This window comes from Garra rufa, chromosome 16 (assembly GCF_049309525.1).
Source record: "Garra rufa chromosome 16, GarRuf1.0, whole genome shotgun sequence".
Lineage (NCBI taxonomy): Eukaryota > Metazoa > Chordata > Actinopteri > Cypriniformes > Cyprinidae > Garra > Garra rufa.
The window spans coordinates 33,775,484-33,793,191 of record NC_133376.1 but is presented as its reverse complement, the minus strand read 5'-3'; the positions used below and the strand labels follow the sequence as shown (position 1 = coordinate 33,793,191).

At 37.2% G+C, this 17,708-nt stretch overlaps 1 protein-coding gene across 1 annotated transcript in view; it reads right to left on the bottom strand.

Moving 5' to 3' along the window:
• The window catches only part of mbnl3 (muscleblind-like splicing regulator 3), a 69,734-nt gene that overhangs the window by 25,543 nt on the left and 26,483 nt on the right, over nucleotides 1-17,708 (bottom strand). The window contains exons 3-5 of the mRNA XM_073821092.1: nucleotides 9,450-9,614; nucleotides 9,150-9,350; nucleotides 4,854-5,087 (exon numbers count right to left, since the gene is read on the bottom strand). Coding sequence (XP_073677193.1) covers nucleotides 4,854-5,087; nucleotides 9,150-9,350; nucleotides 9,450-9,614 — 600 coding nt within the window. The remainder of the gene's footprint in view (nucleotides 1-4,853; nucleotides 5,088-9,149; nucleotides 9,351-9,449; nucleotides 9,615-17,708) is intronic.

The following is a 17,708-nucleotide window of genomic DNA, read 5'->3' as shown; positions in this document are numbered from 1 at the left end:
GCATTTGTGGTTAAAAAGTACATACATTTTAATTTTTTTAAGAAAATTACAGACTGTTTCACTAGACGAGACACTTATTCCTTGGCTGAGATCGTGTAGAGCCCTTTGAAGCTGTATTGCAATTTGGACCTTCAACCCGCTGACCACCACTGAAGTCCACTATATGGAGAAAAACCCTGGAATGTTTTCCTCAAAAACCTTAATTTCTTTTCGACAAAAAAAAAACAAAAAAAAAAACAAAAAAACAACATGAACACCTTGGATGACATGGGGGGGGGGGGAGTAAATTATTAGGAAATTTTCATTCTGGAAGTGAACTTTTCCTTTAAAGTCCCCATGAAATCAAAATTAAAGTTTTTTTGGCTTTTAGTATGAATATATTAGCCTTAAGGTTATCTATAAGCTAGTGTGCTTCAAAACAACGACAAAATTTGTGTTTACAAGATATGGGTGTTCAAAACTTAAGTCATTAATGAATGATTTTGATGATATCACCGTCCACTTCAGCTTCTCATCAAGCGTTCTGTCCAATCAAATGCTCTCTAGAGTCCGTAGTGTCCCGCCCCCTACACTATAAGTAGACACTGAATCTGCGTCTAAGATCGGTCACTTGTTCACAGTGTAAGTGTTTTCTGTTTGGTGATTATGATCACTATTTTGTTTTAGCAAGAGTTTCATATTGAATCTATGGGGTAATTTATTAGACTGTGGCTGTCATAAGCTTACAAATGCGGCTTTACCGAGCTCAACGGCTCTGGCCCAAGCAGATATAAATGTAACACTATTGGCTATTCAAAAGAAGTGGGTGGGGCTGGGCGATATGTTTTTGTTTCAGTTAAAATTACGTCACCACATAGAATAACGCTGCGTGTTTCAAGGCACTTCAGTGGACCTTTAAATGAAAGCATTCTTTCCGATATTAAATGTTACATTTCTGACCAATGCTTATAAGCTGAAAATTATTTTCATCTAATGGCATATATATATAACTGCTAAAACACTGATATTAAAATTATGTCTGGATAAATTAATAATAAAATATTAAAAACTAAAATCAATCATTTTAAATAGTACAATTTGAATTTGCATCACATTATAATGTACAGTATGAAAATATTTATTTTTAAATTTAAATTTGATTACATTTAACTGTTAATGAACTAGTAGTGCGTTTATTGATTAACTTTAAGAAAGTGTTAGATAAAGGCAAAGGTAATCTAAAAGAAAAAATAGAAGAAATGAGCATGAACAATTGACCCTTGGCCGGAAAGTTTGATTGAAAAGTGATCTGACCAATCATAACGCTGAATCTGCCATTTTGTTGTGAAAAACAAACCAGACAGGAGAGTAGGTTAACGTCGGTGGACTTGAACTTAAAAGAAATTGTGTACTGATGTCTTTCCATGGTTAAAACAAGACATCTTCTGATGTTAATTCATGTTTATTTTGTGCTATAACTAGTAGTAACGAAAAGACGATTGGTTGTTGCTTGAAGTGAGGCACTACAGTGATCGGTGATGACATTTAATTGCCACAAAACGGTATTTATTGTTGAAAGCTAAGACTTTCATATCAAAAGCAACCTACTCTGTCTTGTCTATCGGCACATTGTCAGTGTCCTCCTTGCTTTGTGATGTATTTTTCACTGCGTGAGAACGTGTGGCGTGAGAGCACCATGGCTTGTCGGACATAGCAACAGTAACAAAGAGGGTCAGGTTTTGGCGAAGGGTCAATTAAATATCCAATAATAACTAATACATAAAGAACTATTATTGAACTATAGCCAATATGATACTCACATCAACTTATAATGCTTGGGTATTAAAGATGTTAAATACATTTTTGCGTCTGTCTTTTTTCAGATTTTTAAAACGCAATCAAATGATAGTGATTTCTCTTTGAACTAGTTGGTTTGGTTCAAAGTTTCAACTTTCTAAAATGCCTGTGGAGAAAATTAATGAGAAATATATTTCTAGAACCCAGACTACAAGGAAAAAAAAATCTCAGTATATTTATTCAGTTTCATTTCACTTCTAAGTTACTGAGTAGTTTACACAGACGTTGTGTTTCCTGCAGCATTCACACTTTAGTCCAAAACACAGACTAGATGCAAATGAGCAAACAATATTTAAAAAAACACAAAAATGGGTGAAAGATTAAAGTACCAGATCAAAAGTTGGTTGCAGGCTGCGCTTCAGAGGCCGCTCTGAGGGCTGGGTAAGGAAGCAGTGACCACATGACGATGGCAAACCAATCAACGACAGCAGACATAAACACGAGACAAGAGAATGAGCCGTGAAGGAACAGATGCAGCTGAGGTTAGACAGAGAGCTGGGTAATAAGCTTGTAGGACAACAAAGAGAGCTGTGAGGATGTAAAGACAATCAAGCAGTGTTCGAAAAGTATGACAGCATGAACCAAGAGGGAGTCAAATAAAGCCAACATATGATAAAGCCTCAGGCAGACCAGGTGACTGCAGGAAGCAGGGGAGGATTTCTGGATAACATCCCCACATCTGTGCACTGTAAATAAACCTTACATGATAGGACTTGGGAGACTAGGATAAAAATGACACATTATTAAAGGGAAATTGTCTGCAGTACACTCTCGGGTGAGAGGCTGCTAACTAGTGGATGTTTCCTTGGGAATGAATTGCTTGATTTTTCCTTTCCTTTCGTTTTTCTTTCCTGCACCTGCACTGCAGACACTGTTTGCAACCCATCACTGAGCCCAGGTCTTCATACATCACACAGGAGACAAAGAGCTTGCCTGCAGACACACATACACACACACACACACACACACACACACACACACACACACCCTCCTGCGGGGGATCTGAATTATTTAATACACTCCTGAACCTCACATTGAAGGTGTGTGGAAAGTGAGTTATAAATACACACACCTTCATCTGACATTAGTAGAGCTTATTGAAAACGGCATACTGGTCAAAACTAAGGCTGCTAGTCACTTAACTCTAGGTTACTCCAGGGGGATTGTCCCTGTAATACATGTAGTGAAAGTTGGCTTGGATAAAACCAGATGCTAAAATGGCTACTTGCTTACTAAGATAACCCAGTATTATATGAGATGTTATGAATCTCTAGCCACATATTACAAAAACATTTTACCTCAGTTTCCACAAAAATGGTGACTAAACTTACCACATACATGCATTGTGATATTTGTTTGTGAGATTAATGAGTTTAAAGGAGACCTATTATGTCCCTTTTTATAATATATAATATAAGTCTCAGATGTCCCCAGAATGTGTCTGAGAAATTTCAGCTCAAAATACCCCACAGATCACGTATTATATCATTTTAAAAATGCCTATTTTGAGAGAAAGCAGAAACACGCTGTTTACATGCATAATATAAGCCTCAGATGTCTCCAGAATGTGTCTGTGAAGTTTCAGCTCAAAATACCCCACAGATCATGTATTATATCATTTTTAAAACGCCTACTTTTAGTGAAAGCAGAAATACAGTGTTTTTATGCATGTTTCTTTAAATGTAAATGAGCTGCTGCTCCCCGCCCCTTTTACAGAATAGAGCTGTGCTTTTATATCTTGTACCACAGATACTCTGAAAAAACATCTGTTCGGTTTTGATTATCACGTCTATTGCACTGAAATCATGCGTTTTAAAGCCATATTAGTTTAAACTTCTGATATAGGGTTTTCTGAGTGCACACATCTAAAGCACAAGCGCTAAAAGCGGCTGTCACACGGCATTTGAGGACTAAACTTTCATGTTCTCCTTCATGTCTTATTGCGCTTAAACACAAATACACACAAGTTTCCTTTAAATTTTAGCTGATGGAACTGTTAGAAGTTGTAATGGAATACATTCCAAGTAATAAAATCCAAAGAAATCTAATGATGCATACACTACCATTCAAAATCTTGGGGTCAGTACATTTATTTATTTTTATTTTTTGAAAGAATTAATAGTTTTATTCAGCATTCATGCATTAAATTGATCAAAAGAGACAGTAAAGACATTTATAGTGTTACAAAAGATTTTAATTTCACACAAATGCTTTTGAACTTTCTATTTATCAAATAATCCAGAAAAAAATGTATCGTGATTTTTACAAAAATATTAAGCAGCACAAATGTTTTTCAGTGTGGTAATAAGAAATGTTTCTAGAACAGCAAATCAGCATATTAAAATGATTTCTGAAGAATCGTGTGACACTAAAAACTTGAGTAATGATGAAAATTCAGCTTTGCATCACATTAATAAATTACATTGTAAAATATATTTCATTTATTTTCTATTATAATAATATTTCATAATATTATTTGTATGATTTTCTTATATTTTTAATCTACAAATACAGCCTTGCTGAGCATCACAGATTTCTTCGAAAAACATACATGCAAAAAAACTACCTACCCCAAACCTTTGAATGGTGTGATACAATATCATTGAATAATGAATGGTAATCATGAATTTTAATAATAATTAATAAATTATTCACTCACTCATTATTCATTTTAACATCCATTATTAAATGTTAAAACAAAGTGGCTTGAGTATTAAATTTTTTTATTAAGTTTGATTTATGCCACAACAAGCTGCTTTTGGTTAAACGGTCAGAAATTATTTAAATGTGTAACAAATTCAGTTAATAGCAATGACTTTAATATATGATATTTGTAAATTGTAAATGTGTAGCTTAATTATTAATACCATAATTAGTTCTTATTGTTGTTCCATATTGTCTTTACTTAGGGTGTTTTTACACAGATCATCATCTTCTGTACTGTGATGTGTGGTTGTCATAATTATGAGAATCAGTGCTTGTGATGTCATTGTAATGTGATCGTCTCAGTAACTCACCATGGCAGCAGCATTCTGGCTGGCTTGGTGCTGCGCCGCCTTTATCCGGGCCTGTAAGTGAGCCGGAGGGTGAAAGTACTTGCATTTGTCACGGGTGCACCGGCCCTTGATGTAATCCATGCAAACAATGACGGAGTTCTCACTGCCGTCCACCATGGCGGCTTCCATTGGGTGGGCATAGCGGCAGTCGTTCTCCCCGCGTGTGCAGTTTCCCCGCTGGAATTCTCGACACACCTGAGAGCAGGACAGCAGAGATTTACTATCACCCGTTTCATTTCTTATCACGACACAATGGCATTATAAACTAGATTTTTCACATTTGATAAAAGATGTGTGGCCTTTGCCCAATTCTATGTTGTGAATGGTTGCCAGGATGACTCCGTTGGGGTTAAAGATTCTTTCAGCATGTTGCTGGGGTGTTTTGGCTGGTTGTTAGGTGTTTGCTCATTGGCCCAGGTCAAAATACGCCCAGCCTCAAGTCTGTATCATTTGGCCTGTATTTTTGACTCATTCAATGCAAGTTTATAGAATTTTTAGTAACACTTTACAATAACAGCACATTCATAATCTTATACTAATACCTAAATTAAATATCAATGTCATGAGTCGTTTAAATACTACATGTTAGTACATACAGTATTTGTTAATGTGTTAACTAACACTTTTGGGTAAAATTTCACACATGAATTCTTATTCATATGACAGATTCATATCATAGTTGGGATTATTCCTTGATTAGTACATGTCTTAACTTAAGTTTGTATTAAAGGGATAGTTCACCCAAAAATGAACCTGTAAGGCATTCCTCTTCATCGTTCATCTTCCGAACACAATTTAAGATATTTTTGATGAAATCCGAGAGCTTTCTGACCCTGCATAAACAGCAATGCAACTACTTTGTTCAAGGCCCAGAAAAGTAGTAAGGACATTGTTAAAAAAGTCCATGTGATTTCAGTGGTTCAACCATAATTTTATGAAGCTATGAGAATACTTTTGTGCACAAAGAAAACAAAAATAACAATTTCTTCTCTTCCGTATCAGTCTCTCATGAATGCATGTTGAAGACTGACATGGAAGAGAAGAAACTGTTAAAGTCGTTATTTAAATTTTTTTTGCAAACAAAAAGTATTCTTGTGGAACCACTGATGTCACATGAATTTTAATGATGTCCTCATGTTAGTTGCATTGCTGTCTATGCAGGGTCAAAACGCTTTCAGATTTAATCGAAAATATCTTAATTTGTGTTCCAAAGATGAACGAAGGTCTTACGGGTTTAGAATAACATGAGGGTGAGTAATTAATGACACAATTTTCATTTTTGGGTGAACTAACCCTTTAAAGTAATATTTAATTGAGGTAAATATTTAGGTATAATTTAGTACATGATTATTCATTTACTGATTCATCATGATTCATCATTTACGATTGTTTTATCACCAAAAATGCTCTAACTATGGTCTGAAGTCTGATGACTAAAAGCTGGAATACACTACATGACTTTCGCACAGATTTTTGCCCTGATTGGCAGTCTGGAAGAGTCAGCGATAGATGCCAAAAGTTGGAGCCAGACTGCAGATTTTGTGCCCGTTGTGTATGATGGGCACAGATTTCTTTTAGCTTCAGACAATGATTCCATCCAGTCTGAGGATGTCAAACACGTTTGATATTATGAGCTGATTTTAGAACACATACTGATTTCATTTGTCATGTGTCTTCTAGCAAAGAGGAGCATACATTTCTGTACGAGTTTATGTTTGGAAGTCTGTGATCCTCAGTCCTTTAGTGTACGATGCCCAGTTTTTCTCTGTAAACACTGATGAAGTTGACAAGTGCATGATGCCCAGTGTGCTAAAATCTGTTCTGATTCTAAAAGTTGTGGAGTGTATTCCAACCTTAAAGGGACAGTTGACTTAAAAATGAAAATTTCCTTATGATTTACTCACTCTCACGCCATCCTAGATGTATATGACTTTCTTCTTTCAGATGAATGCAATTGGAGTTACGTTAAAAAATGACCTGGCTCTTCCATGTTTTAAAATTGGTGTTGAGATTTTGAAGCAAAGTGCATCCATCCATCCTAAAAAGTACACACATGGCTCCAGGTGGTTAATAAAGGCCTTCTTAAGAGAATGCATTTAAGAAATATATGCATATTTAAAACTTTATAAACCATAATCTCTAGCTTCTAATGAGTGGCGTTCCAGCAGATGATGTAGGATGTACACTTGAGGTCAAAAGTTTACAAACCCCTTTTAGAATCTGTAAAATGTTAATTATTTTCTTAAAATAAGAGGGATCATACAAAATGCATGTTATTGTTTATTTAGTACTGACCTGAATAAGATATAAGTTTACATATAGTCCACAACAGAAAATAATATTTTAATTTATAAAAATGACCTTGTTCAAAAGTTTGCATCCCCTTGGTTCTTAATAGTGTTGTTACCTAAATGATCCACAGCTGTGTTTTTTTGTTTAGTGATAGTTGTTCATGAGTCCCTTGCTTGTCCTGAACCCTTAAACTGCCTGCTGTTCTCTAGAAAGTCATTTAGGTCCCACAAATTCTTTGGTTTACCAGAGCTTTTGTGTATTTGAAACCTTTCCAACAATGTCTGTATGATTTTGAGATCCATCTTTTCACACTGAGGACAACTGAGGCACTCATATGCAACTATTACAGAAGGTTCAAATGCTCACTGATGCTCCAGAAGGAAAAGCCATGCATTAAGAGCTGGAGGTGAAAACTTTTTGAATTTACAGATCAGGGTAAATTTCACTTACTTTGTCTTTTGGGAAACATGTAACTATCTTCTGCAGCCTCTGAAGGGCAGTACTAAATACAAAAATGTGATATTTAGGTGAAATAAAAAAAATTGCAAAAGTTTTCAGAGCATTTGAACTTTCTGTAATAGTCCCTTATTTGTCCTCAGTGTGAAAAGATGGATAGTTTTCCTTTGCTGTAAACAAAACTTGGTTCTCGCGAGACAAGCATATTCTCACTAGTGGTGCAACGGATCACAAAACCCACGGTTCGGATCATATCACGGATTTTGAGTCACGGATCGGATCATTTTTCGGATCAGCAAAAAACAAACAAAACAAACAAAAAAAAAAAGTTAGTTTTTTATTAATTACTGAATGCTTACTTTAAATACTTCTAATCCAAAGCAAAAACTACTAGCTTAACTAAAAAAGTCAGTAACTAAACAAGAACAATGACACAAATGACAAGCGTAGATGAATACAGCATAAAGTTACTAATACTAACACTAATTAAATCAATAACCCTAGTATTCAGGTGCAGAAATGTAATATTTAATTGTAAAATAACTAGTGCTTCTAACTAGTGTTTATAGGATGCTGTCTCTTTAAGGCCAAATGCACGCACCTAATACTGGCACGCGTCTCTTTCTCAGCTGTTTCGGTTCACTGAAGACATGACTGACTGTGTTTACCAGAATACCAAAACGGGTATTTAGACATTACTTTGTATGTACGTTTCCGTTCAAATAGAAGTTAAAGAGGGATCAATCTGTGTGAATCGCGCCTCTCTCTATCTCTCTCTCTCTCTGTCTGTCTCTCTCTGTGCGCATGCTTGCTTCTGGTGTGTGAGGCAGCGGTAAAAAAATAAAAAAATAAAAAAAAAACAGCACGCGTCTTCTCTTTTGCTGCAATGGTTTTAAACTGACAAATCAGAAGCTAAATAAAAGAAAACGTGCAAATTATAAACTTTTACTCTATGATGGTTATAAATTTAACAGTTAATCCGCGAATCACATGCGTGCCGAACCGTGGGGGCTGGTCCGTACGGATCACGGATCATCTTCGATCCGTTGCACCCCTAATTCTCACTGGACCTTAAACTACTCCACTCTCTCGTGAATGCACGTACGACATTCAGTGGAGGCTAGAGATTACAGTTTGTAAAGTTTTAAATATAAATATTTTTTACATAAACACATCGATTCACTTCAGAAGTGGAGTGCTTTTTATGATGGATGGATGCACTTTATTGGACTTTAAAATCTCAACACCCATTCACTGCCATTATAAAGCTTGGAAGAGCCAGGACTTTTTTTTTAATATAACTCAGACTGCATTCGTCTGAAAGAGAAAGTCATATACACCAAGGACGGCTTGAGGGTGAGTAAATTATGGGGGAATTTTAATTTTTGGTTGCAACTATCCTTTTAAGAAAAGTAACAGCATACATTTTGACAAACGGTATAGAATGAGTTAGCAACCGTTACAGAGATACTACTAGAGACAGAGCAAGTTTTTCACTGTGTTGAACACCTCAAGCTTGTCTGTGCGAACATGTTTCTGCGTTGAATTTCCATTGCCCATGGCGATGCCGGTGGGGCTCCCCGGGACCAGCACGGGGGCACTGGGCAGAAGTTCGGGCATGAGACTTATGCCCGGGCTCATGTGGCTCAGGTATGGGCTGAAAGCCACACTCGGACTGTTGGCCAAGGAAGGCGTTACTGGGAACGAGGTCTGGATGAGAGACACAAAAACAACAAGGGATAATAAAGCAATGTTTTCAAGCCAAGAGAAATGCTCAGGACATTATCGGTTATGAAAATCGGATCTTACTATGGGCTGCAGCTGAGCTCCAGGCAGCATGAACTGCATCTGCTGGGCCAGCATGGCGGCTGCAGTCTTCTGCTGGATCAGGTTGTTCCTGCCGTTTATCTCCAGCTGGGTCTTGAGATGAGGCGGAGGATGCAGGTACTTACAGTTATCACGTGTACAGCGTCCCTTAGAGGGGTTGAAGAGGGAGACACAGAGAGAGAGAGAGAGAGAGAGAGGCAGAGAGATGAATTGCACTGAATCTTAGCTACTAAAAGATCCAGGACTGCGTGACAGGAAGATAAGCGCTCTGTGATTGAGAGGATAAATTAAACAGGAATCCCTAGACATTCAAGTAGGGTTGTGCCGATAGACGATAGTATCGTGTATCGACGATAGTCAGAGATATCGCCTGTTGCTGATGCCTTTGACGATAGTTAGACGATTATTATTATTATCCGTCAACAAAGAACTTAACTTTAGCAATGCAGCACAAAAAGTCTGTTCTAGGATGCTTCAGAAACTTGCCGCGGTATAAACACACGCATAGAGAGGCCACAGTGCCTTAACGCACCTCGTGCAGTGAAAATGGGAGATTTTCATCATACAGTAGGGTGGTAGATTCAAAAGGGAGTGTTATATTATATTAGCATTGCAGTCATTAGGATAACAGAGGTAGTAAAACCTGGTTCAGGCTGAATTAATTACGATGTATCATAATCAGTCTGTATATAGTAAACATAAACATTCGTCTCAGTAACTTCTATAGGCGTTAATTAGAGTTACGATGCGATCAGATGGCGCTAAACATACGCACGTGAATTACACGCGCATCACTTCTCCGTATTCAATATGAACTGAACTACAACATCACCTGATGATAACGGTCAGACATACAGCGGTAACATACTCGCAATATGACGGGTAAAGAAAGATTCATTCATTTACATTCTGGCACGCACATTTACAGCTCACTCACTGACGATAGCAGAGAATGAAACCGAAAGTAACTTGAACAACTCCGGCAGATAGCGCTCTGTACACGCAAACTTAATCATATGCCAAAAGAAAGTCTACCTTTACAAAACGAATAAGGAATTTAGTACATAGATAATTAATTAAATTAACACGATAGTATCGTGTATCGGCGATCTCTCAGGCTGACGATAGGGCGATATGAAAATTGAGCATATCGCCCAACACTACATTCAAGCATACCGATTCCAACTTTCCACTACAACAGAAACATCCAAAACCCCATCAAATGAAAAGAAAACAGCATAATCTCAGGAGTGCCGGAAGGTCTGAATTTCAAAACGATCTGAGGAAACGGTAAAACGACAGCAGTGGGACACGGGCGTAAAAATTTTCACTACCTCCAAATGAATTGACAGTGACAACCTCCTCTTTCTGTCTGTCTGTTTGCATCAACAATCTGCCCGATTGTGCGGCTGACAGATTATAGAGCCCTTGTGGCTGTTGTACACGCTTATACTACATATGGGTCGGACATATAGCATTATGTTTCGCAACCCAGCTGTCCGAGCAACATGTTAAACGGCGCGCAGCAGACACGATTAGCAAACGTTCATGAGCTGGGTCGATTAGCTGAGAGACAAACTCAATGAACCCATGGAGCAATGCCACTTGTTCTGCAGTGCGTAAGGTACTGTAATAACCCAGGAGGGAAAGATGTCATTCCATCAGTTCAGCAGTTAAATACTTCTGCTGATGGTCTGTTGATAACCTGGCTCTGTTTCCCTTAACACATTTCTTTTATTTCTTTAGACAATTTTATTCCTTTTTCAGGTCAAGGAGTTCTTGGAGGATAGAGAGATGGAGCAGGGAGTTGAGTTATGTATGGTACTAAAAATTAGAATTGCATGTTAATCCTAGTGTATAATAACTAGGAAGGGCCCTATTAAATCAGTTTCATTTTTTTTTTTCAAAATTCATTTTTTTCCGTTAAAATTTTTCTGCATTTGTCTTAATTTGTCTAGACTCGGTTTCAATAGTTAAATTAAAAAATATAAATCAAAAAGCATTTATAATTAATTTAAATAATATAGCTTACACAATTTAACAGCAATTTATTAAAATATTACCAGAAATAAAATTTTTAAGGCCCAATGAAATAGGTTTTATTTTTTTACCAAATTCTGTGTTTTCCATTTTAATTTTTCAATGGTCAAATTATGGTTAAATGGTTAAATTTCCAAGTTCTGTTTTTCAAATTAAATAAAAAATAAAAAAGGTCAATTAAAAAATGGGTAAATTAAAAAGGGTAAATTTAAAAAATGGTCACATTTCCAAATTCCGTTTTAAATTAAATTAAAAATAAAAATGTAAAAAAATAAAAAAAAATTAAAAATTAATCAAAAAGCATGTGAAATTAATTTAAATAATAAAACATACTAAATTTAACAGCAATCTATTAAAAGATTAATTGATTTTATATATAACATTTTTTTATTATTTTCTTTCTTTCTTTCTTTTCAGAAATATTTTGTTGTGCATTTACATTTTTCTGGCAAATAAATTCTAGAAAGTAATTTTTCTGGTAAATATTCCTTAAAAATTATGCTTAATACTAATTGTATTATTAGAAGTAGTACTATCATTACATTAAGTAACATATTTCTGTCACAGTTTCTTTAACTTAAACTGAACTTTGTATATGACAGTTTCTCTGACTCACACAGACATGCAGGATTTATATTTAAACAGTATTTTTGCAGTTTAATATTCACAGACCCTAGTCCATATCCTGTTTTGATTTAAGTGTACTGACCTACTTTTGATTTATTCATCCAAAATGTAACATTTCGTGGCATTCCGCATTATACAGTAAATTCAATTTTACAACTGGATTCCGCGATTCATAAAGCAAGAAAATCGAACAGGTTTGAAATGATATGAAGGTGAATAAATTATGGCAAAATGTTCATTTTATTTAACATTAAGAAAGAAAAATATAAATTCAATGTAGACAATTTATTCTGAAGAAGATTTGTACTCCTTTGTACTTTGAAGAGCTAAAACACATCTAAATGCTTCACATTGCTTTTGCAGAAGTCATATGTCTGAATGCCTGGAGAGTTAGGACTGCCTGCGTCATCAGGCATGCAAAAGCAATGACTTGATTTGCTTTTAAAACTTTTAATTCTTTTTTTTTTTTTTTTTTGGTTGGATAATTGGTTGGATAACTGGTTGGATAATTTTTACTTATGTCATCACAAACCGAATTTAGCTGCTTATGGTTCCAACAGAATGGAATCTGAATGGAATCCCAACACATTCCAAATGGAATTTTGCGGAAACACCAAATCCCACTGGTATCTGTGCAATGCTAACCGTTCGGAAGGAATGTCAAAGTGTCACTTCGTGTGAATGAGATGTGTAACTGTCCACCAGCTACAGCAATTTAAACACTTGCCTGTGTCTTCAGATGCTCGGGGCAGCTTTTAACAGTGATGAAGTCCTAACAAAATTTGAAGTGAGCGAGTGTGGGGGTGTCTCTTCGCTGGCCAGTGTGATGTGGTGCACTTAATGGAGATGAAAGTGGGTGTTTGGAGTGTCAGCGTGCAGGGACAGCGTGATCAATGTGTGCTGTCGAGGACTTGGAGATGCTCCACCATCCAACTGCAGCATCATTCAATGCAACTCCCACACATGCAGCTCCATACAACACCTAGTCACACGCAACCAGACCTTTGACTAAACGGCATAAAGTCTGGTCCACACTGCAGCCTATTCTGGCCAAGAACTGCCTCTTTGGCTTGCACGTAAATAAAACGGGCTCAATATAATCAGAGTTGGAGTGTTTCTCTATAATAAAGATTACATTCACTGCAAAGGCTGACACGGAAGAGAAGAAATTGTTTTGTTTTTTTCTTTGTGCACAAAAAGTATTCTTTTGGCTTCATAAAATTCAGATTGAATGACTGATGTCACAAGGACTATTTTAATGATGTCTTTACTACCTTTCTGGGCTTTGAACATGGTAGTTGCGTTGCTATCTATGCAGGGTCAGAAAGCTCTCAGATTTAATCGAAAATATTATAATTTGTGTTTGGAACGAGTTTGGAATGACATGAGGGTGTAATTAATGTCTAGCTCTAGCTCTAGCTTACTTATTTAGCTTTCAGATCATCTATATTTCAAAAAATTGACCCTTATGACTGGTTCTGTGGTCCAGGGTCACATATTTCCTTACGTTTTTTTAGCTTTTAGATGGTATAAATCTCAAGTTCAAACAAATTGACCCTTATGACTGGTTTTGTGGTCCAGAGTCACATTTAGTATAAATGCTGCACAAACGCTATAGCTTATTCACAAAAAAATAATGGAATTATATTCCATTACTCCCTTAATACATTTGATATATGTCTACATTAATAATAAAATAAAACTTGATATGAATATCCCACATTTCTGCCACAATACCATGGTGCAGTTAGTGTAACTACAGTAAATTGAACTGTATCTGGAACATTTATCTAAAATTATGTTGCAATAATTATTGTTTTATCACCCAGCCTTATTTTAATGGAAACAGAACAGCGTTTATTTGAAATATAAATCTTTACGTAACAAAAAATGTCTTCATTGTTACTTTTGAAATCTTCTGTAACAATGAAAAAGACTTTACTGGCATTTTTGATCAATTTAAAGGATTAGTTTACTTCCAGAACAGAAATGTACAGATATACTACTCACCCCCTTGTCATCCAAGATGTTCATGTCTTTCTTTCTTCAGTCGTAAAGAAATTATGTTTTTTGAGGAAAACATTTCAGCAAGTTTCTCCATATAGTGGACTTCAATGGTGCCCCGAGATTGAACGTCTAAAATAAAGTTTAAATGCAGCTTCAAAGGGCTCTAAACGATCCCAGCTGAGGAAGAAGGGTCTTATCTAGCAAAACAACTGGTCTTTTTCTAAAAAAAATATACAAATTTATATACTTTTCAACCTCAAACACTCGTCTTGTCTAGCTCTGTACTCTGTGTATTCCAGTTCAAGACAGTTAGGGTAGGTCAAAAAACTCCCATCTCATTTTCTCCTCCAACATTAAAATTGTCCTACATCAGTGTTTACAATGTGAACATGCAAAAAAAAAAAAGGTCAAACGCCCTTTACAAAAAAAGTAAAACAGCTATGTAGGATGATTTTAAAGTTGGAGGAGAAAATGAGATGGGAGTTTTTCGACATACCCTAACTGTATTGACCTAGATTACACAGAGTACGCATGCGCATCCCAGAGCTAGACAAGATGGCCGTTTGAGGTTAAAAAGTATACACACTTAATTTTTTTTAGAAAATGACTGACCGTGTACTAGATAAGACCCTTTTTCCTCAGCTGGGATCGTTTAGAGCCCTTTGAAACTGCATTTAAACTTCATTTTGGAAGTTTAAACTCTGAGGCACCACTGAAGTACACTGTATGGAGAGAAATCCTGAAATGTTTTTCTCAAAAACATAATTTCTTTTAGTGGTGGGCCGTTATCGGCGTTAACGTGCTGCGTTAACGTGAGACTCTTATCGGGCGATAAAAAAAATATCGCCGTTAATCTATTCTCAAAGTTGGGTTGGGAGCTGGGTCTAAACTACGCAAGATATGATGACTTTCACCTTGATATTTGAACGCGGATGACGTATACCTAGTCGAATTGCACTGTAGAGGGCGAGAACGAGTCTTAAACTTCTGTGAAATTACCACATCAAATGAGACGTGCAAACATGTATGCAGCTATGAAGCCACTTCAGGGCAGGTGCGTTGCTAGACCCTTTTTACTGGGGCACGTGAGTTATAATTTACTTTGATAATCCCGAAATAAAGACATTAAACTATATGCAACAACTGAATTGACGCTTCTAAAAGCAACGCAGTTTAATGGAAGACTATGCACGCAGAAATCCATGCCCAGATTGATTGTATTTAACGGCAACGCGCACGTCGTGCAGCCTTTTGCGCAGAAGTACTTGGTTACACAAGTTTGTATAGGTAATTATGCTGTAAATGCAATTGTCAAGCAGTTTGTGATGCATTTTGGAAACAGGAGATGAGCGCCTGATCTAATGCGCCACCTGGCCCGTTCTCGAAGACTTACTTTTAGTCATTATTTGGGTAGCACACATATTCTGAATGCCTTCAGCAGAATTCAAATTAGCCATTTTAATCTAGATTAATCTAGATTAATTCCAAAATTTAATCTAGATTAATCTAGATTAAAAAAATTAATCTATGCCCACCCCTAATTTCTTTACAACTGAACAAAGAAAGACATGAACATCATGGAGGACAACGTGGTGAGTACATTATCTATAAATTTTTGTTCTGGAAGTGAACTAATCCTTGCTGAATTAAAGTATACTTTTGTTCTTAAATCTACCTGACCCAACATTTTGAAATGGTAGTGTAACTCAGATTCAGAAACTCAGAAACTCTTCTTTTAATCAGATTAGAGCTTGCCAAGTCAAGAAAGTACTTTTGTGGCCATTATGAATCAGACAGTCTACGAGCAGACTGGCGTAGCGGTTAATGGGACAGTCGCTGGGTGTGCCGTCTGAGGCAGATGCGACACACAACAACACATCGCCACAATTCCTCTTAATAAAACGATCACAGTCAAGACACTCACATGCAGAGATGTCACAGATACGTGCAACATTGTTAATTGTGTGCCCTGACACTTGTACGCCGCTTTCACACACTGACATTGAGAGCGATTGCATCAGCGGCATGTGTTGTGGGAGTGTGTGGGTAATGAGCAGATCGTCTCAAAGGAGCAGACAGGTGATCCTGCCAAAGCACACATGAGAACCAGCCTCACAGCTAAGCTTTAACATTCTGGAAGACAGTGAGAACACGCCGCTCATTTCAATAGTACACAGCGAAACAAAAAACACGGGTCGTCACCGCAGAGAGATGCGGGAAATGTGCCGAGGGCTCTGACAGCGTCCCCACGAGCACGAGAAACGCGAGAGATGAAACGCTGTAAGTCATGTCATGTAGGATGGACTAGGTCAGGGATCTCCTTTGCGTAGTCATGGTAACACACCCGGCAACCGGGAGTAAGTTTTGCCTCATACTGTCTCCTCACTACTGATTGGCCAGAGAGGAAGAAAGGGAGAGGGAGGAAGAAAAAAGAGAGAACGCACAAATGAAGAAAGCAGACTGCATATCTGATTAAACCACAATATCCTAAGATTAAAATCACTCAATCTTTTCATGCTGAATTTCCTCATACAAAAAGCAGATTCTTAAAGAGACTGTATTTTATTTTGTCTTTCCTGAAGTCAATTAATGGTGTGTTCATACTTGTCATGTTTGGTTCGATTAAAACGAAACCTGGTGTGATTGGTCTGTTATTGTGGTTCATTTGAGTAAGTGTGAACACTGCCATCCGAACCCTGTTGCGCACCAAACAAGAGGAGACTGCTAAAAAGATGGGTCTCGGTTCACTTCTAAACGAACTCTGGAGGGGTTCGAATGAAATATGAAAGCAATATGGACGAAATACTTCTAAACTAACCAAAAACAGGAAGTAATGACAAGATGAGATGCTATGCGACATGGGAACAAGCAGTGTATACAAAACAAAATGAGCAGAGGGCAAATGTGGAGCAACGAAGAGGTAAAGTGCCTTTTATGAGCTCTTTGCGAGTTCGCAGGTGGAGAAAATAAAATCATATACACGCAACAATGAGCGCGCTTACTTCAGCAGACGTATTAGGTGTATTCGCTTTAAGTCGAACGTACCTTTTTCTTTTTTTTGGAGTGTTTGGTGAGTTCCGTCACAAAATATACACCATTCAATCCAACCAATCATGTTGTGACATATCCCTATTTAGTTTCGGTATCTTTAGGTTCGCTGTCAAAAATGCCAGTGTGACCGCAAAGCAGCACCAGGACTAAAGGCGCGGTCACACTGCACTTTTCGTTCCATTGACTTCCATTCATACGCATGCGAATGCGTTATGCTGCGTTCACACCAAACGCGAATATGCGTCTAAATTCGCGCCTGTCGCGTCTAGTTATACGCGTGACAACTTTGTGTTCATTCGCGCGTCAAGAGCGAAATCGACGCGCGTAAAAACAAAAGTTTGAAGCGAAATTTACGCGCGTCAGAGGTGAAAGTTTCAAACCCCATTGGCGGCCATCTTTTTACAAGATGTCTGTTGTTGATCGGTCATTTATCGAGAGAGTCACCGCTCTGTATTTGCTCTGGAGAGCAGAACAGCGGCGTAGGGATCATCGTCGCCGTATTTGGGTCCACCAGAC